This window comes from Pezoporus flaviventris, unplaced genomic scaffold (genome assembly GCF_033815535.1).
Source record: "Pezoporus flaviventris isolate CSIRO_AGI_PZ_B2104156 unplaced genomic scaffold, CSIRO_AGI_Pfla_v1 ptg000113l, whole genome shotgun sequence".
NCBI classification, from domain to species: Eukaryota; Metazoa; Chordata; class Aves; order Psittaciformes; family Psittacidae; genus Pezoporus; species Pezoporus flaviventris.
Window position 1 is genome coordinate 2,314,384 of NW_026892661.1, and position 23,065 is coordinate 2,337,448.

Genomic DNA, 23,065 nt, shown 5'->3' on the forward strand with positions numbered 1-23,065 from the left:
TTCGTGGCCTGTGTGTAAAGAAAATCCCTTTTAAGGCTCAAAGGTGGCCTGAATGTTAAGACTTCTGTGCTGGCTTAAATTTCATCTGTTTGAGCAGTATCTTAGTTCACAGTTACCCCTCAGTTTTTGATGGTTCTTTCAGGGGAGCTGTAGCTTTTATAGCTTTAGCAGTACTGGCAGCGTGTGACACCCCTTTATTTGCACAGTTTATCTCTTCCTATCTGTGGCTTTGGTTAAATTGCTAATAACAAAGGCTTGTTATCACCAAACAAATGTTCTTAAGTGGCACCATAGAAAAGTCACCAGTCAGTTGGCAAGCAAATCTTTTTGATCAAATACCCTGTGCAATTGGAAAAGAAGCTGAAAATAAGAACCTTTCATGTTCTCTATAACGGCGGGTTACTTCTGGAGTTATTCATGGCTTTTGTAAGAATGGGGTGATCCTCACTTTTGTGTAAACATGTGTTTATACAGGCTGGCAGAACTTCAGCTGGCAGGGACTCGTGAAATGCCAATGTTTCAGTAGTACTGTGCCAGCTCTGTTGGAGATGTGACCCAAACTACTTTCCTTTAACTCCCCCTCCCTTTTTGGGGGGACAAAGGAGGTGGGGAGAGAAAATGTTCCTCATAACCCGAAAATGCACACTCAACTTTGAACAGTCCTTCTCTGTTGTTTTTGAAGGCTTTATTTCCTTTCTTATGTCAACAAGACATCATTATGTCAATAGTCAGCAAGCTTTTACTTGCATTGCATGTGTCACCTGAAGCTATTGACACAGAGCTGGAGATCAGTGTCTAAAACATGTTTCCAGTCCCTGGCAAGGGGATTGCAAAACAACTGGAGGAAGAGCAGCAGAAAAATAGGAAGAGGTGACAAGGGATGGAGGATAGTGCTACTTACTTAATGGAAGCTGTTGTAAGTGTGGAAGCTCAGTGGTGAGACCAGACCAGCCCTCCAGCTTGCCCCACTGGGAGGAGTGGGTTTTTTTTGCCTGGGTCATGCGACATCTGAGCAGTGGGAATAAGAATGGGATGTAGGGCGGTTTGTAGTGCTCATGCTCACACTGCCATTCTGAAGCGGTCATGCCTAAACAACAGCCATCAATGATGAGCACAACTTCTCCACTGCACACCATTAAGTGCAGTCCTCTTTGAGATGCAGTGTGCTCACTGATAGCTGGACAGATGTTGATAAATGCACAGTCTGCTGATAGATAATGTATTAGATTTAAATATCTGCCTGATGTGGAGGCAAGAGATATGTTGTTAGACTGTAACACTTTACTAGAGTTTCTTGGTGGCACTGCTGTGTAGACTGGGATACTTAAGAACCTTGCTGTAAGATGTGTTAATATGAGCACTTGTCTTGTTGAATGCTTACAAACCATTTTCACCTGTACATTCACCAGTACAGCTAGTTAAATGATGTATTTGTCTTCCCTACTAACCTTTAGTTGTTTTTCTTTTAATTAGTGTTGGATTTAATACGGAGAGGTGCTTCTTTCTTTCCAGGCTGGGTACTCAGCTGAGAAATGGGTGGCTTGGCAGTCTGCCTCACCAAGTGCTATTGAAAGGAGGTGAGACATAGTCTTAGAAAGGTCTGGGTTTATGCAAGAAACAGGGAATCCTCAGGTATGATAACTTTCCCCATTATCTACTTAAAAAAATAAATCATTTAGCTCCTGTTCAGTTGATCACACTGAACGGTGAAGAAAACCTGATATCAACAGACCAAACTATACAAAGAGCTGCCAAACTACAGCAGCTTCTCACTGAAACCCAGCCTTTAGAGGGAAGCTGGTGTTGATCAGCAGCCAAAGATGTTTGGCACTGGATTCAACCCCTGTGCAGGCCTGAGGGGCCTTTCTGGCACATGACCCATAGGCTAAGCCCTGGGCTTGCATGGAAAACAGCAGATTTCCTTCTCTGCAAAATTGCTAGAGAATATCATCATGGCAGTCTGAGCAGAAACAGTGGCCACAAAACTGCAGATCCATGTCAAAGCAGGGTAATGTACAGCTTTCTCTGTAGATAGTGTGCTGGGTGCTGAGATACATATAGACTATCTGCTGCAGACCCTATCTGCTGGAAAGGGTAAGCTGCTTTCATGCTGCTGAGAATTACTCTCTGTATAGGTTGCTGAATGTCTCTGTTCCTTACCTTTAAGAGAAACAGGGACAGGATCCTGCATCATCAGCAGAAAAGCACATGAGGAATGAACAGGCTTCAGCATATGTACCAAATTATTTATTTGTATCAAAAAGGGCTTAATTACATGTGTTTGGTAAGGCAGCAAAAGAACCCCAAACCACCACCACCACAACAAAACACCCCGATACCCCTGACCATACGAGACAGGAGGATTAATGTAGTGCCAGTGTCATGTAGAAAATGTGTGAGTAGTGAAGAATAAACTGAACTGTGTTAGGCAGCACAGCTTTGCATAGTTCATGGGCAATTAATCTGATTTGGATACAGTGGATGTGTAAAACCACAGTCCCCATTAGCTATAGCAGATGTCACAGTTCCTATCCCTTCTGAAGAAGTCATCGGCCATGGCCATGGGTGGTAGGTAGTCCATGCAGTCCGTGCTGGAGCAGGGGAAGTACTGCGGGACCCTGTTGTCCCCATGCTGGGAGCCATAGGCAGTGCAGCAGCAGGCAGAGGTGGTGTATGCGGAGGGGGTATGGCAGGACCATTCCTCCGCAGGGTAGCTGTAAGTCTCGGAGTCCAGAGCAGAGGGTGGGCTGTGGGTCAGTGGCGTGAAAGGAGACAGCTGAGGAGGAGAGCAGCTATAGTTCAATGGGCTGGACAGATCAGCCGAACTGGGGGATCCAGCAGCCTAGAGTTTGAGAGAAAATGAAAGAAAAACCAAAACAAACAACAAAACACAGGCTGTTTCAGGGTGCCACCTGGGGACATGTGGACAGCTGTCAGGATTTCAATGCTATCACCTTTCTCGGGGGGGTCTGGCTAGCCGGGGAGATGGTTTGGCCCTTGGAAGCTTAAACGCAAGAGGCAGTTCCTGTGACATTAGTGTTAATAGGGAGCTTGTCTGTGAGTCAGAGAACCCCTAGCAGGAAGTGGGCTATCCTTTGCAGAAAATCTGCAGATCTGTAGAAAGGACATTCCTCCCTTTTCTGTTCCCCTGGGAGACAAAACTTACCAGGCCCTGGTTAAAGCAGTGTGAGACTGGCTGGAAGGCATCTGAGGTGTAGTGTGAGGACGTCTGGAAACCACTGAAGGCTGGGTCTGAGGGTGCATCTGTCTGAAGACAGGAATCTACCAGTTGTTCCAAATAGCTAGGGCTTTCTTCACAGGAGAGGCAATTCGAAAACTGCCATGATGGACAATAGTTGGGAACAGAAGAGATGGGTTCTGCATCAAAAGGTCCTAGGAGAGAAGGTAAACCAGACAGTAGCAGATTATGTCTTCACAAAGGGCAGGTGTTGCCCCAGGTCAGGTTTCAGTATTCTCATATGTTCAGTAGCCCTACAGATTTAGACAAAGAAAAAGGTCCTTCCAGTTCAGGGTGAATATTCTAGGGAAGCAGACACTAGAAGGAAGATGATCAAAAGCATGCAAATAACTTGGGGAAATCTAGTCCCTTTGGAAAGCTCCAAAAATCTGTAAATACGGCTGGAAACAATTCTGGCTCCAGCCGTTTCAGACAGGGATCCAGCTGGAAACTCCCTCAGACTCTTGATCCTCTAGCCTCCCTTCAAATGTCAGCTGTTTACAGACCTAGAAGTTTACCATGCAGTGATTTATGCTTCACAGCTTGGCAGATGGCTTGCGCTTTTGCCTCACCCAGTCTTCAGATGCAAGGTAGCTACATCTAGAGGAAGAAGAGCGTAACAGGAGAACAATTTGCTCTTTAATACTCCAAAAAGGCAGTCAGGAGACAAACCTCTGAGCAGACAAAATGGAGCAAGTCAATGATAACGTGGCATTGCACCCACATAGTGTTATGAGTGAGTTCCTAGAAAGCCATAGGGTCAGATTCTCAACGTACTGCAACGCTCTTGCTGGGGTATGAAAGCATATCTGACTCTTCAGAATGATCACCTTTTCATGCTGCGTTCAAATATGGTTAAAAGCAAAGTCTGTCCACATGGAGGGGCACAGGCCTGAAGGCAATGGAACTGCACATAGGTAGAGAGTCACTCAGAGTCCCAGTAGTTTGCAAGTTCAGCGTGGCAGTGTTTAGCTGGATGTGGGGAGGAGGAAGGAACGATACATAAACAGATGGAGACTTTCCAGCCTGAAAAAGCTGTGGTATGTCTCGCAGTTCTTTATTAGCATAAGCAAATTGATTCCTAAATATTGATGGATGTCCATACAATGTATATATCCACACCTGCCCAACCTTTTAGGTCTCTGCTTTGGCTGTAGAATAATTGAAGGATCTGTACGCTCAAGCTGCTGTACCCTCCACCCCTCTCCACTTTCCTTGGATATTCACATAGAGGAGGAAGAAACTCTTTGTGTTGCTGAAAACCTGACACTCCTCTTGCTCCCATGGATGCTGCCAGGAAAGTGAGAACAGCCAGCTGCTGGAGCTCAGCAAAGTGCTCCAGTGCAATCTGACCCTCTAGATCCATTCAGACCCACAGACTGGAGCCTGGAGACGGTGATGCCAGCAGTGTTATTCCCTAGGGGATGAGCATCCCTTATTGAAGGAGACCTCTCTCCTTGCTGTAGGAAAATAAACTGCACAAATGAGAGCATGTGATCGTGCTCCTGAATGGGGTAATATGTACCCTGCTGGCCTCACAGGATCCTCATCTGCATTTTGTGCGCTCCTTTCAGGCGCTGATTGGCTGCATTGCCTGTTATCTGGTGGTGCCTGCCTCAACCAAAGGCTGGAAAGATTCTGGGCTGTGGGAAAAATTGGGAAGGGGGTGGGAAGGGACATGTGGATGGGCTTTGTACCAACCTGGGTGAGGTGGAGACACAGACTCTGGAAACTGGATGCTGCTGCTGCCCCAGGAAACCTGACCAAAGAGAAGGGAAGAAAAGGAATTGCAGATACTGTAACATAGGAGAGCGCTCTTCTGTGTGCTGAGGTAAGTCGGATTTCTCTTCAACATATTTATGTAAACCTTATTTACCTGGTGGGTGTAATATGGAAAACTTCCCTAGCATTAACAGAACAAGATTAATGTGCATAACATGATTTTTTTCTTGAGCCTATAATGGCACTGGAGGAGCACAACACCAGCTTGGTGTAAAGCTCTATCAAGAGCACCTTGTTAGGGTGCTCTCCCTATTCCTGTTGATTCAGTAGAGATGTGGCTCCCTTTGAAACTAACACATTAATTTCTAGGACCACAATCCATAGTGGAGGGATCCCAAAGAATTTGTAGGGATAAATATGATTGAGAGTAGTTAACAAATTGTAGGGATAACTCTTGAAACATAACTAAAGACAACTGCAGGTATCCCTGTGGCTGGGCACCAGACTGGATTGCCGTGTTTGGGGTTGATGTCATTTGAGAACCAGCTCTGCCGTTGCTCCCCACTCTAACACAGCTACGTGCCTCTGTGAAACTAGACAGTCTCATTTTGTAAGGGATGCTGGAAGCTGGAGCAGACAGATCAATTGTTTTAGGAATCCAACCTGCCATAGTAAAGAAATCCCCAAACATGAAGCATCGAAACTCCTATCACTTTTGTGGTCAGGATTTTAGTCTGTAAATACAAATACTGGGTTGGGTTTTTTTCCCCCTCAGTTTTAATTCATACAATTTCCATTTAGTTTCCTTTATTAAAAATGAGTGGCTCATTTCTCCAGCAACAACTTCTTAGCTCATCCCCATGCATTTAATTCATTAAACAGCAGCTATTCTGGGCTGAAAGTACCCACAGGAGTACCCCTCCTCTCTTTGGCTGCAGATACGTAACAAGGCAGACATAGCTATAACACTGGCAGCAGAAGTTTCCAGGTTCAGCTTTTCTCAGTGCACAGAGGTAGCTTATCCTGCCAGCCCTAACCTATGGGGCCTCTCCAAGACAATGCATACCTTTTGGAAAGCACAAAGGCAACCTCCTGCGTTGCCACTTTTTCCTGTGTGGGCAAAACAAATGCTGTGTAAACTTGCTATGGGGAGCAAAAACCAGTTCCATGCAGCCTGTGACATCTGCTGTGATGGAGAGGCTAATTCTGTTAGGGCTGGAGGGGAGGAGTAGCCCAGCATCTCTAAAGCCAAGCAGTTCTGTGCACTGTTCACCCAGGCCTCCCTGCCTGTAGGTTGCAGGCTGATCAGCTTTCTATGCAGTCAGCTGCAATGAGGTGCAGGAGATGGAGATAAATCTGAAAGCTATCCAAAGCTGTAATGTCATGAACCAGGAAGAGGTAATGATTTACCAAGCTCTTTATGCAAATCCCTAAGAGTGGCTGGAGCTAGAGGACTCCTACAAAGACTGGAAAAGTGAGAGAGTGCATGTGTGTGTACACACACAGATCTCCATCCCCTCCTTTAGAAGGGATGGGGCTACGAGCTGCCCAGATGGTACTGAAAAATATTAGAGACCTGAATTTAGTTGAGTATACTTGAATACTATGCTAAGGAGCCCTAATGGAGCAGGATGGAGCCTTGCTTAAGGGGTCTTTGCCCATGCTTTGTTTTCTTCCTTTCTGCTAGACAAACTTTGGGGCTGTTGCTTCAGCCTGACTATGCCATATTTTACATGGGGGGCAGTTACCATGGCCTGCCTTGCTTATCCAACGTAATGATACTGGAGTTGCTGTTGGACCAAAACTTGCCCATATTGGCCCTTTTGTTGCAGAGTGAGTTATGTTTCTGAAGCACCAGTTCTGCTTTCTCCCCGCACTAAAGACTCGTCACCAAAGAAGTGATGATTTATGTTGTGTTTGGGTCACTGCTGCATTTACTCTGGCTGAATATTATTCTCCCCCAAATTCACCAGCCTGCTACACTCAGGCAGTCTACTTGACCCAGAGATTACAGTCTTGGAGAGAAAGATTAAGAGACAAGGCAGACACCACAAGAGTTTTACTTACTGCTGCACTGCTTGCTGCTTGTCGTGCTCTTCTCTGCTGCAGTAACTCCTTAACTGTAATCTTTACTCTAACACCTTGATACACCTTGGGCTTTCCTGAAAGTATGTGTGGGAAAAAACACTTAAGATTGAAGACTTTCAAAACCTAGAGCAAATCCAGCATTTTTTTTCAGTCATGCTTTACATGGAGTCTACTTAGAGCAAACATGATTAACTTGTCATTGATAAGTCACTTGTAATCACAGTTTATAGCCCTCTTCAATGCCTGCTTTTCAAGCCTGCAGCAAACAGACATTTCTGGAAAAGATGGTGTTGATTATATTCGGTAATCACATGTGTTTTATTTGTTCCTATTGCATTGTCTCCCCCCCCCCCCCTCCCTGGTGTACTAATACCAAGCTCCATCTGGTGCTTGGTATTTTAATTTATTGAATCTATATAAAATTCCTATCATATTTGTCTCCCTTAGGACCTGAAAATAAATCTGTGAAGCCCTTCATCTGGCAGATGAGGACCAGGAATAAAACAATGGAAAAATGTGGGCAATTACTCAGAGGTCTAAACAAAACCCAAATAAAATGACTGCTTTCATGAATCACTTCTTGCAAAGCCTAGATTATCTCTGTCTTTTGCTCATTCTGTACAACACCCATTGATTTCAAACAAGCATTTAGGATGTCTGTAATCCAGCCAAACCCAGTCAGCATCATCAGTCACTACCTGATGAGGGCTTTTCAGTACAGGAAATGGTAAAGAATTTACTTATTGTGAAAAATCACTTTCACTTGCTCTACTCGCGGTAAAACACCCAAAGCTACTCTCTGTATTAACCAAACAACATCGCAGGCAGCTGACATTCACACCCTGAAGGAGGCGGCAGAAATCAAACCCACAGGAGGAAACGAATGCCAGAGCAAAACCTGGCCTTCCAGTGCCACCTCTGGGACGTGGAACAACACACTCGCCGAGGCAGCCGCACCAAGCAGCAGAACAGAGGACACGTGAAGAGATCCTGGCTGCTCTTCAGTGCCCATCTCCTGCATTACAGACTCTAGGCAACTGTCTCATCCTCTCACCACAACATGCCACGGCTGGCAGGGATGGGGCCAAAACAGACACCAAACACCAGTGTTGTTTCATTGTTTCATCCTGCAGTCGGCTGCTCCCTAGTGAAGGCAGCAGGTTGCAGGTCCCCTATCCTATTGCTGCAGCAAGAAGATAGCGCTGGATTTGCAGGGTCCACCTGCATATGCTCTTCTGCTGTTAACCTTTCTCTACAGCTTCATCCTCCTGTCCGGCCAGCCCTCCTCCTCCTGCCCCCTTGGTACTCTGGGTGAGGACATGCTGTAACAGGCATACAGGTCCCTCCAGAAAGGTGACAGGCTGAGCCAGGTCTGCCTCGAGGGGAGTATGCTGAGCTGTGCTCCCAGCAGCTGGAGATTATTCATCTTTTTCTGGTTTGTTTCTATTCAACAAACTGAAGATGGGGAAAATGAGGGGAGGAAAGGGTTGAATTTAAGAAACCAGGCCTCCCTATAGCCAGGGAGCTACAGCTGTAAGAGGAGTACATGCTACATCCAGCCTCAGCTCTGATCTGCACAGGTAGCACACTATGAGGAACTTAAACCAGCAGATGAGGTAAAGACACATCTGTAACCTAGGGGCTGGGTATCAGAGAGCTCCCACCCCTGGTTCCCATGGCAGAGCTTTGTGCCCCGAGGATCCTGCTTTTCCAGCACTTTGAGGCCCCAGCGCAGTCTTGTGCAGCTGAAGCATCAAGAGCAGGGCTGCCACAGCCAGGCTGTGGATGGAAGGGGCAGGGTGATTTAGCTGGGGCTGGGGTTCTAGGAGCAGGGTGGTGAGGGTGTGCAGGGGGTCAGCGTGGGGATCAGGAACAGGGCGATAAATTCATGCTGTGTGTCCGGGTGGGCTCGGGGCAGCGGGCGGTCGGGGCAGGCTTTTAGGGTCAAGAGCTGAACGGGGAAGGCGCAGAGAAGTAGAAGACGAGGGTGCGGGGACCGCGTCTCCCTCCCCCGCCGCAGGGCTCGGGACGGCAGCGCCTCCCCGCCGGGAAGCCACGGGGATGGCTGCCGGAGGGCGAGCGGCGCCCCGGCTCCCCCCAGTCCTGCCCGCTGCGCTCCGGCCCCGCCGGCTGCCCCGCGGCGGCGGCCCCTTGGCCGGCCGGGGCTGGCACTTGGCGGGCAGCAACAGCGCTTCCCAGCCGCCTCCTTCCCTCCTCCTCCCCGCCCTCCCCTGCCGGGTGCTCCTCGGCCGGGAGGCGATTGCCTCACTCGCGAAGTGACCCCGGCGAGCCCCGAAACAGCCCCAGAATGGGGTGGCGGGGGGATACAGGGGAGGAGGCGCAGCCGGGCTTACCGGACATCCTGAGCAGGAGTGGGCAGCACCTCCCCGGGCGCCTGGTGCAGCAGCAGTGGTGGCCCTGGCCCCGGCCCCAGAGCAGGTGAAGGGGGCAAGAGGAGACAGGCTTGAAATTTGGGGGCGAAGGGACCTGCTTGCCTGGCAGCAATGACAGGTGGATCCCGACAATATTATTGTTTTATCCCTACGGGTATAAGTTTGAGTTTTTCTCTCCTAATGCCAAGTATTTAAAACCTCTAGAAACCAATGATTTGACAATCAATGATTGCGCGATACTTTCAATTTGAATATTCAAAGGCTCCACAAAATGGGCTATCTTTTTGTGAAACTGAGCACATCCCCATCTAGCAGAGGGTCTGGGGGAATAAGATTTGGTAGGGCCGCCCTCCCCACCCTTTGCTTTTGGGACATTTGCAGGGTTTTATCCATCTTGCCCCAAACAAAGCAGATGCCTCACAACTGACTCAGTATTTTCCCCTCAGATGCACAGGCTGGGCTCCAGCCCTCTCATATTTCATTTGCTACCTGCAGAGAGGACTCTACAAGGGGCTGAGCTGCTTTCTACATGGTTTTTTTCACATTTTAAGGCTAAATACTAAGGTTTTGGGGCCCAAATGGCAGTGTGCATGTGTGGTGCTACACCCTGGACGCCCAGGTAGCTGAAGCTCCCAAACCCCACTTCCTTCCACAGCACACCCTTCCCTCTGCCCAGATACCAGGCTTATATTGGCGTTTATTTGCATTTTCCCCTAATTCAGACTATTTGCTCTCTTTGCACAAATTGCTCCCCCCCCCCCCTTCTTGCATGCTGCAGTGCTGGCCTGCCCTGTGTGCTGTAAGTGGTGGGGTTTCGGTGTGTGGTAGGATGGCACAGTTTCTGGATAACCCTTCATCACCATGCAATACTGATGTAGCTGGGATCTTTAGGTTGCATTTAAACTTCTCCCTGGGCACTGCAGTCTCTGCCATGCCCTGGGAATAGCTGGCTGCAGCAGAAAGCAGGCCAGGCTGTTAATAATCTACCAGCAGTGCAGTTTGGCTATTGTTGCAGCTGAATGTTTTCCTTTAATTGAACAAATACACTTGGTTTCTGTGGGGAGTGGGCACAGCTGTGATGCCATTCCTTGTGCTGAAACGTGGGTGTGAAGCCCCTTGCTTGGGGTGGCTTTGTAGGGATGCTTCCCATGGACCACTCTGGGTTAGGAGCCCTCTCTTCCTACCTCTGATGCAGCAAAAAAGAGAGTAGGGGTCACAGGGGAGTACACAGGCCTGCCTAAGAGGTTTGGGACCTGAAGCCCCTGCTGTGGCTGCTGGTGATGGGAGGGTAGAGGCAGTGAGGCTATCATGGTGTGGGGGGAGCTGGCACTCCTGGGAGCCAGGGTAATGTTTACTTCTGTAACCAGAGACCGCAGAGCAGAGAGTGCAGGCTGCTCAGCTCCAGCCCTGCCTGAGCTGTGTGCCTTAAGGAAACAAGAAGCACCCGTGTTTGGGTGTTCCTGCATGTCCTGGGTTTCGGAGCATTTCCAGGCTCACAGAGCTGGTTAAGATTTGAATGCCAGAGTGGGTCAAATACTTCCAAGACAGCTCAAAAACTTCCTATCCTTGCTTCTCTCTCAGAGCCTGATGGAAATAGAGCCAGACTGAAGCTGGTGTCCCCGTCCATGCAAGGCCCTTGAAGAAGGTACGGCTGAGATTTGCCACTTTTGTCAAGCAGCAGCTACAGACAGCGATTCAGGTGGTGCTGTCTGTTGTGGTATGGAACAATGCTGTGGGCTCATGCAGGTCTCAGGTTTGGTAGCACAGGGGACTGGGTGCAGGGCAAGGAGACCTGCACACACCTGAGATGCTCTGGGGCTCCTTGCCTTGCCCTGTCCCGTTGTCAGGGGAGCAGCTCTGAGCAGATGCCAACCTGGGATGCTCCATGCTGGCTGCTCGCAGGAGCCTCTGGTGCCCAGGGTCCAAGCATGGGGAGGCAGCTGGGCTCACCTCGCCCCATGTTTAGCAGTGTGTGCGGAGGAGTCCTGGTTGATGGCTCTTTCCCTGGGCTGAGCTTTCCATGTCTCCACAGGACCCCACTAGCAAATAGAAGGGCACAGCCCATGGGGATAAGCAGAGGTGAGATCTGAGGCACAGAGAGCCGCTGGAGTTTGCTTTTTCAAGCAGGTCTGAACAAGGCTGGGGAATCAGGAAGCGTTGGGAGGGACCCCAGTCCAGCCAGGACCGGAGCTGGGTGCTCCTGGCCAGCTGTGGGCTCCTCTTGAGGCAGGAAGAGCCTGGGTCAGCTCCAGGGCTACTGCTGCGGGCTGCAAGCCCCTAGGGGTAGAGGCTGTGCTGGGCCCCTGAAGACATCAATGGGTCTGCCCAGTATGGTCATTGTGTGCACACTGGGGTGCAAGGACATTCCTGGGCTCCAGGAGGAGGGGTGCCGGGGATGGTGCTAGGTGGTATCCCTGTACAGCAAAGGGCTTTATTTGTGCAGAGGACTGGCCTGGCTGCTTGGCAGCTCTTTGCAGTGATGCTTACAGGGACCCAGTATCGTTGCCTATTTCTAGGTGCAGCGCTGTATCCCCAGTTCACATTGCCCCACAGAGAGGTGCCTGTAGACAGCATGGCATGAAGCGATGCTCTGGGCCCGATCCTGAGACTCCAGTGCTGTTTATAATCCCTGGATTGTGCTGAGAAGACTCCAAATGTCCCATCAGCCTCAGGATTTGAGAAGAGGCAAGGAGGGCCTTAAAGCATCTCACTGCTACACACTTTCAGGCAATGGAGAGCTCCTGTTCTTCCTCAGCAAGGATTTGTTGCTGCTTCTGTGGGTGCCAGGCTGGGGGGTGAGATGGGGCAGAGCAGGTAACCTCCACCGGCTCTGGATGCAGCAGGCGGGACCGGCTGCATGTGCGAGGGATGCGCCGGACTCCGAGTGTGTGTTTGTGGGTGCAGAGCTACCTCTAGTGGCCGTGCGCCTCGGCAGAGCCCTGGGACCTTAAATCAGCCTTGGTCCCAGTTCTAGGGCCGGGTGGGTATCTCTAGGCAAGGGGCTGTCAGCATTCTGCCTTATGCCCACTGACTCAAGGCTTGTATTTCTCTGAGGGAACAGCTCTGCGTTTTCTTCAAGGCAAAAAGGAAATTGGGGAGGGTGAGCTTTGTGCATTACAGGTCAGGCTTCCTCCTGCACAGAGCATCAGGCAGGATGGTGTTCCCACAGCCTGCCAGGGCCCCAGCTTTATTTGGTTGTAGCCTCCTGTGCTACAGGCTCTAATGTGTCATGAACTTGCTACTCTGGGCATAACTGTTGCTCAAGCTAATGTCATTGTTCGTAGCATGCTGGAGTTAGGAACTAGCATTTATGCTGCTAGGTAACAAGATACCATTACATAGACTCTGTGCTATTAAGGAGGCCCTGCCCCAGCCCCAGCCTTGCTCTTCCTAAATGTTTTCTGGTAATGCTGTGTAAGGGGTTTAAGGTTCAGAGCAGCCTGTTTTCCCAGCACCTGAAAAGAAGTACCAGAGATCCTTGTTTGTGCAGATGTTTTTCAGGCTGTGAATTTTACTTGTAGCACAGCGGGACTGTGAGCAATGACTTTCATAAGGCACTAGAAGGCACCACTATAAGCTAAATGTGGTACATCCAAGTGATTGTACTTCTAAACAGAGCATACAGCACTGTACAGCATTAGCATCCTCTGTTTAAAGGACCATCTTTAGGAAAAAGCACACAAGTAATTAATTTGCTTCAATAATGGTCCATTCTTCTTTTACTCCAGCTCTTAACTCTCATCAATAAGTTCTCCGGCCTTCATAAGTCCCCCAGATGGGACTTCCATCATCTTTTGCCCAGGCAGAGTTATCATGCAGAGGTGATGTCTCTGAGGACTGCTCTGTTGAGAGGTGGCTCATCCCGGAGGTAAGCTCATTTGCCACAGTCATGATTGGTGAGAAGGTGTAGGGTGAGGTGGCAGCATAGCTGGGGGAGTAGTGGACATCTTCAAGAGGGTGCAAAGGGTAGGGCTGGGCTCCGGGGATGGCTGCGGTCCAACCTGAGCTTCGGTATGGGGAAATGCTTCCTGATTCATGTGAGGAGAGGCAGCTGGCACTGGCAGGCAGTGGCTGCAGAGGGTCTGAGCATGCACCATCCAGCTGGCTGAGACTGTCGGGTGAGGTCTGCTCCCAGGGCTCTCTCTGCACGGAATCAGGGAGAGAAAGCAAGAAAGAACCCTTAAGAATAAAAGCTTGGCATACCTATCTTGGCTTCACCAAGCCAAGCCATCCTCAGCGCCTAGCTGGGAATGCTCACATCAGTTCTGTTGCTCTGGAGCAGTATTTGGTATTAAAGCTTTTGCAAGGAAACATCCATGTTGTCAATAGCAGGACTGACCATTCCTGACCCTGCAGGGCCCAGAGTGAATGGAGAAGTGGCATTAATGGGGATAGGCAACAGCCTGGAGCTGACTAAGGATGTTTCTAGAAACTTAAGGAGCTTAATGCAGGAGCTGTTTTGGGGAGCAGGGGAGGTTGTTAATTTAGGAGCTGGTCTCCAACAGAAAGAGGGGATAATGACATGAAGGTCATGGTCAAAGAGAACACACATTGCTCTTCAGCCCTGCCCCTTCTGTTGTGTTCTCTGCTGTAGCTGCCTCCTCTAACAGCCACATCCTTCCTGCATAAGTCCCCCTGACTTAACCCCAGCTTTAAATTGGGTAAACTTTCATTGGGTGACTGAGAACCACAGACTCACTCACTAGTAGGAAGTGCGTTGTGTCATTAGGTAAAGATGGCAGGAGAGGGGGCACAGAAGGGCTGAAGAAGGAGCTGGTACCAGCTGTGAGGGGAGTAGCACGGTAATCCCCATACTGGTCTGTGAGATACTGGTCCAGAAGTGCTGGGAATGCCTGAGTGGCAGACGAATCGCTAGAGAAGGGCTTGGAGCCTAGAGGGGATGAGTAGACATCACTGACAAACTGCTTTGTGTTGTGGAAATCCAACTCTGTGGTGAAGGATCTCCTGACGCCATAGTAACCAGCTGTGGTAGGTGAGCCTGCAATGGCAAAGAGAAAAAATTGGCTCAAGGGAAACCATAACAGCAGAACCAAGAGAGCCACAGAGCTACGGCCACCACTGCAGACACAAAGTAGAGCCCTTTTCACTCGAGCATCACCCAGGGCAGGAGTCGCTCCTGTCTTCAAGCAGGTGTGTCAGCCCAATGGGCTTTTAGCACCTCAGACTGACCTGATCCAGCTGATGTCCCCATCTGCAGCAAACCAAGTGTGTTTTGGGAAAGCCTCAAGTATGAGGCCAGAGTTTGCTTCTTCCTTGCTCTGCTACAGCTCTTGGGGAGGAGGATGGTGTTACAGTCTCATACTCCCTTTCCCTGCCTAAGAGTTTAAACAGGTAAGCTCCTGGTTTCATACTTTCTCTCTGCAGCTTCAGGGAAAACTAGAAGACACAGAGGGAAAAGAAGGGCTTCTGTGTGGCACCTCTACCAAAAGAGATGGGAACTGCTTTAATTACCTTTTTCACCTCTGGGAATGTCATACAAGATTACAGAGGCTTTTCTTTTATTATTGCTGCTCCTGTTTTGACTTTTTCAATTACTTTCCTCCTGGGCTCTCTCTGAGAGGTAGCCCTACTCCACTGCTCCTTTGCTCCCTTCATGTGCTTTGGAGGAGAAGAAACAGGAGCAACAACAACTGTCCAAGCGATACAGAAGTCATTTATCAGTGGAGGAAAACCTCACCTGGCATTTGGACAAATGATGACTGTGGTGTGCTGATGCTGCCCTGCAAAAGATAAAGATATGTTAAAAAAGGTCTTTTCAAAGCAAGGCAGCTCTCTAAGCGTGTAGTTTGGGAAGGTGCTGGCATCATTCCGATGCACTATTTGAGTCTTGGTGCTATCAGCATGAAGAGCTTAACTCTAAGATTTCAAGCCTCTAGCCTCTGAGGTATTAGCAGATGTAGGCTAAGAAGAGATTTTGAAGTCTTGTGTAGAGCTGGTAACAGTAGAAATATCAAGATAACTGGCTGCTTTCTCATGGGCTGCAGGGTCCCTTAATGCAGGCATAATGCTGAGCCTTCCGTTTTGGTGTTGGCTCAGAAGAGGTCTCAATAAGCTGTTCTCTAAGCCCTTGGCTGGTCAAAACAGGCAGATTCTGCGCTGCCTGTGTTCTAGCCCAGCTCTCTTGTGCTCCATCTACCTGCTGCAGAGCTGCATTAGCTGGCCCCTCCTGGCAGAACAGGCAGGCTATGTTTGGAGGCAGTTGCTTCTAGTTCCTATTTGGGTGTTACAGAAGTATCGATAAAAATAATCTCTTGGTCCCTAAGGAAGAATTAGCCTTGAGTGACCCTGGTGCTCATGGTGGCTAATTCCTTACAAGTACTCAGGCAAAGCCATCTGCTCCTCTGGATGAGAGCTCACACACAGAGTTTGACTGAGTTCTGTCTCCTGACTTCCAAGCCCATAGAGCAGAAATACCATGCCCATGGCTGCATTACTTCAGCTGTGCTGTTGTAGTGGCCAGTGATGGTGGCATGCTATTTTCAGTTTGCATAGTGCAAACAGGAGGTTCCTGCCATAGCAAGCAACCAAATTTAGAGGTTTAGATTTGAATTAAATTTGCCAGCGCCAGGACTTCCTTTTACTGCTGAGGAAGGTTTGCAGCTGCTCCCTGCTCCATCATGAAAATGAGCTCTGAGCCCACACGAGTCACGCAGGCTGCAGGAGTGGTACGAGGCATCAGGAAGGAGCCCTTTGGCTTGTGGTCAGATGAATGTGTTCATGCTGCAGGTTCAGGACTTGCACCTGCCCCCAGCTGGGACATTTTTGGCCACAGACCTCAGTGAGGATCATAGCTGGATATGCAGGCTGCCCTGCAAAGCTAAAGCCTCCACATGCAAATCTGGTCTTGGCAGACACCCCTCTCTCAGCATCCATGTCACTTCAGTGCCAGTCTCTAGTATGAAGCGTTTAAAGTTACCAGTGTATCTAAGTTCAGCTTTGATCCTGTGTGTTCAACAGCTACTGAAACCATCTGACTGTGTGTGTCACAGGCAGCAAGTCCTCTTGCACATGCCTGTGGTGAATAGCTACAGAGCTAACATTAACTGCGAGGGTTTTACTTGCCTTAATTCAATTTCAAGAGCCTCTGCAGCAGCCCATCTTTGGCCTTCATCACAGCAGGCACCTACATACTTGCAGAGACCTACATTTCACTTGCCTCCTGGCTCCTTACCAAGTGATGAATGGCTCAGCTTAATTGAAGCACATTAGTTCATTTCCTCCCTGCATTACTTCCTTTCAGTGCTGTGGGACTGGGGTAGCTGGATCTTCTGCACCACATCAGTGTGTCTGTTTAGCATCACTTGTGCCCACAGTATATTCAGCTGCTGATAAGCTTGGTCTCAGCCTGCCTCACACAAGAGCAGGCAGATATACTGGTTAGGGGTACTCCAGAGAGCTGTGTTGCTTCACTGCCTTGGTAACCTGGGAGCATTGTTCAGCTACAAGGCTGCCTTGGGGGACTAAACGTAAGGTTGCAGGTCAAAATAATGACCTGGTCCTGCAGTGGGGCTCTATGGTGCCCTTTGACTGTACTTTGGCTTCAGTGTATCTCATCTCCAGACCCAACCTGTAGCACAGCAGCTGGAGTAAAAGACATTAACAGTAAAAACAAAGTTGAGCCTAGGCAGAGCACCTCACTGGTTTGCTGATGGCAAGTATGGAGAATGATCCATCCCTGGCCTCTGAGTCCTGCTGGGCATAGCGCTACATCTGTGTACCTAGCAGCTTCCTCACCTGAGGAAAGAAGGTAATCCTGCAGAGGGCAAATGCTGGTTTCATGCCTACAGTGGGAAACAAGTCAGATCTTCACTAAAGCCCAGGACCTTCTGCCCTGCATCTGATGCAAACTCAGAAGCCCAAACTGTGTGGATTTCATCGCAATACACACTGGTTTCTTGTGATTTGATGTATGCAGGGACTAGTTGTCATGAAATTGTTGCTGTTCTGCTGCTTCAGTAAACAGCCCAGTGGCTCACCTCCGATGAGCAATGCCCTTTCCTTAGCATCATGAATCTCCTCTATAGACCTCCCCTTGCACAACAGCGGCTTACCGATTTTGGAGCAAAGATCACGTTCAAACAATAGATGCAGCTAAATTACACAACATCATAAATACACAAAGGGGTGTTCAGTTATCTGCTGCTTGATTCGGGATTATATTATGTCACATGAACAGAGCTGCACTTACAGCTGTTCTTTTCATGATACATTCAAGCAAATACAGACATTTGCCCTGCACAATAATTTTTTGTGCCTTGTAAGGAATTAGTAACAGGGCTGATATTGCATTAGATTGATACACAACTGCTAAGCTTCGGAATACAAAGCAAAGTGTAATAAACCAAGCAGCAAGTGGTCTACAGTTCCTAGGGCTTTTTATTGCAGCTGTTGAAACTGCTTTCTTCATAAAGAGAGCAGGTAAACATGATAGTCATCAACCAGGATCTGTTGTCTCAGTGAGCACAAACACAACACTTGCTTCCTGCTGCTCTCCAAAGCAGTCTTCCCAAATGCCTCCTGGTGGGAGCATGTGTTTCCCAGTGACTGTCCATGGCTCAGGGCAGTCTTCTGCATTTCTGCAGTTAGCTGAAGGCTGTGAAGATATCTATGGCTAGATCTTGCTGTGTTTGGTAATGCCCGAACTGGCTTTCTGCCTGTTTTGTCACAGAGTTAACATGTGAAAGTAACAGTGAAAAAAAAACAAACTTGGAAGTCCCTTTGAGGTCTCTGTTTTTTGCTGAAAGCAAAAAGCCTGAGGCAAGTGGATGGGGGGAAAGAGCATTAACACTGTGTGTTCTGCTGCCAGCCATTTGTGTCTTTGCTCCTGCCCTTTCCTTCCAGGACACAGTTTCAGCAGCTTGACTGCATCTCCTCCTCTGTCAGAAGGCCCCATTGCTCCCAATCAGCTTGGAAGGAGGTGCTGCTGTTTGGTAAAGGTGAGTCTCAAGAGTACACAGGGAATGGCTTACTGTGCTACCAGGTGCCATGTGCTGGCACCTGCAATATTGTGTCTTCTGTGCACAGCACTGCTTCTCTGGCTAGTGATTGAGAAAAAACAACGTAGTGCACTATAATTTAGGTTTCCTGTTGCTATAGAACCACTTTAAGAAGAAATCATCTCTAACAAACTGATGCTTGGCCTCTTTCCAGACCATAAAATCACTGCATCTCTTCTGGCACTCTAGTATGCCAGAGAGGAGCTGGAAGCAGCACAGCATTCTGGGAAGAACATCTATTTTTGTGGCACTGAGTTGAGTGTAGCTAGTGAAAAAGGAAGTTGACTTGGAAGGGTGTCATATGCAGGATGTGGAAGGAATGAGAAATTCAGCATTACTGATCTGCTTGGGAAAAACAGCCAAAGGACTTCAGTCCCTCAAAGGTTCACTAATGCAAAAAATCAGGGAGACATCTGTGATCTTTCAGGGCAAACACGAGCGCTGCAAATGGTTTTTGCTATTCTAGGTCAATGTTGGCAATGCCCTGAACTCAGCATAAATGCTCTTTAAACCAGAGGATTGCATGTCATGACTTTTCTGGTTCAGAAAAAGGGCTGTGTGGTGGTGGAATGCAAAGTGACTTACACTGAAGTGGGAGGCACTGCTCTGCCTGGATCGTTTCTCAGCAAGAAGGTCCTTGACTGTGTGCTTCACCCTCACTCCTTGGTACACCCGTTTGCCAAAATCTGTAGGGACTGAGGAAATGAAATGGGCATTAGAGGAGTTTATTGAAAGCATAGAGCAGCTGGAGGAGGTTGTTATGGAAGAAGCAAATTCATTTCCTCTGTATGACAAGTTAGGAAGGAAGCACATAAGACTGCTATTATTAATATAAAATTATCCCTTAGGAGCCAAACACCAAGGCCTACTCATTTGCCCTACCTTGTATTTCAGCACTGGGTGCCATGTGGTTTCCATGCACATCCCTCTGTGTCAGATATGACTGGCTGATGGGGTTTGGTTTTTCCAAAGAGAGCTCTGGGGGGTCCTATGTTTCCTCTTTGGGTCAGTAAAATTTGCTTTGACTGCACATCCCTACTGCTTTCACCAGAGGTGGTGTCGGTTTAGCCCTTCCCTGCCCTTCTGGAGCTGCTGGCTTTCAGCACATCGCTCTGTGAGCTTTGATGTCAGCGCAGCAAAGGTGGAAATACCCCAGAGAGTTGGAATGGCTCCTGTGAACAGTGATGTGAATCACAGTGCAGATCTCTGCAAAGAGAAAGGAACTGTCTGCTCAGTGTGATTTGTATCCACAGTGAATACAGACAGGTACTTTGGGACTCTATTGTTTTATCAAGGTTAACAAGGAAGGCACAAAGAGGGGTACAGTGTCTTGGCCATGTCACCCAAGAGGCTGATGGCAGGCCAGGATCCATTTTCTTCACCTGACTGGATTACAGCACAACCTGTCTATAGGGTCTGTGTGACTTTGGGTATGAGGCATTTGTCCTCTTCCTCTGCCAGGATAAAGCTTTGCAAGATCTGCCTTGTGTACAGGTGTTTTGGCACAAGTGAGGGCAGAGAGGTGCAAGGTACAATACTAGGAACAGCTCTTTTATCTTGGCTAGCAGGCTATGCCTGAACAGAGATCCCACACCTGTGGAGCCAGGGAGGGATGTCCATATGGGCTTTTATTGAGATCTTCCAGAGAAGAGCTTAATTTGAAGCTAATCCCTTGGAAAACACACAGCCATGTCCTCTGAAGGGAACACAAGCAGACGTTCCACAGCTGATGTGTTTGATCTTTAAAACTGTGTTTTATCGTTTTGCCTTTCTGCTTTTCAGGATGCGTCATTTGGCTCCATTTATCGCTTTCATTCATGTGGCATTGTGGCCCCAGGTGCCCATGGACATTGAGAGGTTAGAAAGGGAAGAGCAGAGACTTCAGCCAAGACTAGGCAGAAGGCAAATATGTTGCAAGAGACGGTACCCCAAAAGGCTTATGATCAAAATAGAGGTGAATGCTGAGTCTGAATATGAACCAGTGAGCATCTGTGGACAGACTAGGACATGGCTGGAATGGATATCAATCCTTGCAGCTGAGAGGAATCTCTATACTGAATCTGACTTTTTTTGACAGCCCATAGCAGAAATCTCCCTCCTGTAGTCCCTTTCCAGGGCTGTCTTGCTGAGAGCAGTAGGAAGCATGGTTACCTGGTGTGCACATGTAGCTGGAGCTCGAAAGCTGTGGAAGAGCAGGCATAACTGGCAGAAACAGCTATGCTTTCCATAGCAGAAACTTTGCACCTTTGCATAAGAATTCATTTAGAGATAAGAGTGTTGATATTTGATGGAAAAGTCTCAACTGTATAGCACAGTCCATTGAGTTCCATCGTGGTTTCACACCTGCGATAAATTGTGCAGCCTTTGCTAGCTACATCCAGTTGAAGATTCAGGCCTTGATTTAGCAGAGAACTTCTGGAGGAGCACTGAAGCCAAGGCTTATGTTGAATTTTCAGAATGGGAATATTTCTAAAATGGCATCACTAGAAAAGCTGTGAGCAGCTTTTCTTCATTTATTCTGCAGTCTGATACTGCCAAATCCCACAGCCTCTCTGTATGAACTGAACTTGCTTCTCTGTGACCTGCTCTAGAAAGTGTCTGATGCTCTGCACTTCTGCAGTCCTGTTTTCCTAATGTATTTACTATGGTCTAAAGACATTAGACAAACACTTCCACACATCCTTACTTTTACACATGGGTGCTCTTGAAGTTACTTCACTTATGCGCTCACAGTTATTCCTCTGCTCAAATTCAGAAGTAATAAAAGTAATGGCTGTGCCCTCTAGCCCTGTTTTTAATTTAGCAGTCCAGCCCCACAGAACTAAACCTGTTGCTTTCAGTGAGTTATTTATCAGGATCTGATGCTGAGCAATTGAAACTCCAGATAACTCTGCTGTTGCCAGCACTGGGGAAGAGAATGCTCATTTAGGCCTGAGTTTATATAAATTTCAGGCAAATTGAATCATATAATTTTGATCTAACCTCATTTTGGGAAAGGGCTGCATTGTGAAGGAATAGAAATTCAGCCTAGTGAAGGCAGAACATGCTAATAGATGCTATTAAATTATTGTGACATTAAAGATGCCACAAATCAATTTTAGAAAATCCTTTCTGATTTTAAAATGAGCCTAAGGACAACATGGTATGTTCTTTTGCTGATATTTAGATAGAGGCTTCTATTTACGCTTGTGAAAAGGTGCTGAAACTCACCTGTTTCCATTGTCACTGCTGACAAGTCCCAGCTCTTGGACTCTGCAGGAGTTTGTAGAAGGGCTGTCTGTCATGAACCTCCCAGCGCAGAGTGAAGTCTGTGCTCATACTCCACTGGTAAAGATCCAGTTGAGCCTGATGGAAATATGTTTTTGACAATGTAGTGATGTCTCCATGATACCTTGTTTGGGATTTGCTTAAATGCAAATCTCTTGATGTGTGTTTCACTCCAATTTGCATGGTCAGTGCGGATCATTCCCAAAGAGTCCCTTTCCTGTCTGAGCAGACACTTCATGGATGAAAACTGAAGTTTACCAACAGAAAAATCCTAGGTTAAAGTGAAAGGCTGGTATGTTTTGCAGCGATGGGCCATGGCCTTACAGGTGAGGAACCTGGCTGGAAAAGCAAGGCCTGGGACAAGAGCATCTTGTCATGTGTAAGTGTGAGATACTCATGTGCTGTTGAAGATGAACACAGCGGGGCTTATTCTGAGAGTAGTACGGTCTCTTCTGCATCACACAATTAAAACTGGGTCTTTGAACACTGTGAACCCAGGAAGCTTTGCATATCATTGAGAGCACCTGTGGGGAGAGGAGTAACACTCAGCCAAGGATACGTGCTCATGGGACCAGCTGGAGCATCCTTTAGCAACCCAACAGGCTCCTGGTGGCGGGGGGGGGAAGCAGGGTTTGGCTCTTAGTTATCAAGCAAGGGGTTCTCTTTCAGAAAGTCTGAGATTAGTCTCCACTGAGATGCCAGGAAGGGAAACAGCAGCCAGGAAATGACCTGTTTTTACAATGCTGCTAGACCCAGATTAAAGGGACTTTTGGCCAGGCCTGCTATAACCATTCCTTTGTTCCCAGCCTCCAAATGGTAGCAAAACTGTTTCTGCAAAACAAGAAGCAGAGTTAAGCCTTAAATTCTTATTTAAGCCTAGTAGCTTGTATCCTAGTTCTGAAACATCCACATTTGCTGTAAGAAAGCCATTTTCCCTGCAGCACGGGTAGCACAACCTGTCAATACGCTGAGGATAGGTTTTTGGTGAGGCAGATGATCTCTAGAGCATTTTGTGTACAAGCAGAGCAGGCACAGCATTGCTGTGCTCATTTTACATGAGCAGGACAAGACTGGCGCCAATCTGTTCTTCATTATTAAATATTTCTCCTTTTGTGGAGTCTGCTGCCAGCTTGCAGGACTATTAGGTAAGATCTGTTCCTCTTGTAACTCTGTGTACTTTGCCCAGTGCTGGCCTAGAGATTAATTTGGCCTGCCATATGAACTTGAAATGCAAAGAACAGCAGCTGGCAAAGGCTGCATCTACTCAGGCCATTGAGACAAGTGGAGAAAGCAGAGCTGAAATAACAACCTGAATAATTCCCAGTATTCTTAACTTGCAG

The 23,065-nt window shown here is 48.0% G+C and overlaps 2 protein-coding genes and 1 long non-coding RNA gene across 6 annotated transcripts; 1 reads left to right on the forward strand and 2 right to left on the reverse strand.

The window, feature by feature from the left end:
• Nucleotides 1–2,270: 2,270 nt before the first annotated feature.
• On the reverse strand, nucleotides 2,271–9,578 carry POU2AF3 (POU class 2 homeobox associating factor 3). The gene is made up of 5 exons (XM_061478027.1): nucleotides 9,403–9,578; nucleotides 7,028–7,122; nucleotides 4,940–4,997; nucleotides 3,167–3,393; nucleotides 2,271–2,842 (listed from the first exon to the last, which is right to left on the reverse strand). The coding sequence occupies exons 1-5, from the start codon at nucleotides 9,407–9,409 to the stop codon at nucleotides 2,504–2,506; spliced, it is 726 nt and encodes a 241-aa protein (XP_061334011.1). The 5' UTR covers nucleotides 9,410–9,578; the 3' UTR covers nucleotides 2,271–2,503.
• On the forward strand, nucleotides 3,398–7,621 carry LOC133282039 (uncharacterized). The gene is made up of 3 exons (XR_009747618.1): nucleotides 3,398–5,069; nucleotides 6,261–6,434; nucleotides 7,496–7,621. It is a non-coding gene; the product is annotated as an uncharacterized LOC133282039 (long non-coding RNA).
• A 3,486-nt stretch (nucleotides 9,579–13,064) lies between the features above and the next one.
• On the reverse strand, nucleotides 13,065–22,175 carry POU2AF2 (POU class 2 homeobox associating factor 2). Of its 4 annotated transcripts, XM_061478035.1 has the most exons (5): nucleotides 21,669–22,175; nucleotides 19,044–19,153; nucleotides 15,140–15,182; nucleotides 14,145–14,440; nucleotides 13,065–13,584 (listed from the first exon to the last, which is right to left on the reverse strand). In XM_061478035.1, exons 1-5 carry the CDS (start codon nucleotides 21,676–21,678, stop codon nucleotides 13,183–13,185), a joined length of 861 nt encoding a protein of 286 aa, XP_061334019.1. In that variant the 5' UTR covers nucleotides 21,679–22,175; the 3' UTR covers nucleotides 13,065–13,182. The 4 variants fall into 4 exon arrangements, with proteins under 4 accessions (XP_061334019.1, XP_061334017.1, XP_061334020.1 ...); XM_061478033.1 differs by lacking the exon at nucleotides 21,669–22,175 and having other exon boundaries at nucleotides 19,044–19,234; XM_061478036.1 differs by lacking the exons at nucleotides 19,044–19,153; nucleotides 21,669–22,175 and adding an exon at nucleotides 17,197–17,297.
• Nucleotides 22,176–23,065: the final 890 nt, after the last annotated feature.

Excerpts from the sequence above, each read along its gene's own strand:
- POU2AF2 (XM_061478033.1), bottom strand. The coding sequence starts at position 19,196 with ATGCTTTCAATAAACTCCTCTAATGCCCATTTCATTTCCTCAGTCCCT. Across the intron at positions 15,183-19,043 it reads GCAGTGCCTCCCACTTCAGT|GGCAGCATCAGCACACCACA; the intron begins GTAAGTCACTTT and ends TATCTTTTGCAG. Across the intron at positions 14,441-15,139 it reads ATCATTTGTCCAAATGCCAG|GCTCACCTACCACAGCTGGT; the intron begins GTGAGGTTTTCC and ends TTGCCATTGCAG.
- POU2AF3 (XM_061478027.1), bottom strand. Across the intron at positions 4,998-7,027 it reads AAGCAGCAAGCAGTGCAGCA|GTTTCCTGGGGCAGCAGCAG; the intron begins GTAAGTAAAACT and ends CTCTTTGGTCAG. Across the intron at positions 2,843-3,166 it reads ACTGCTTTAACCAGGGCCTG|GCTGCTGGATCCCCCAGTTC; the intron begins GTAAGTTTTGTC and ends CTCAAACTCTAG.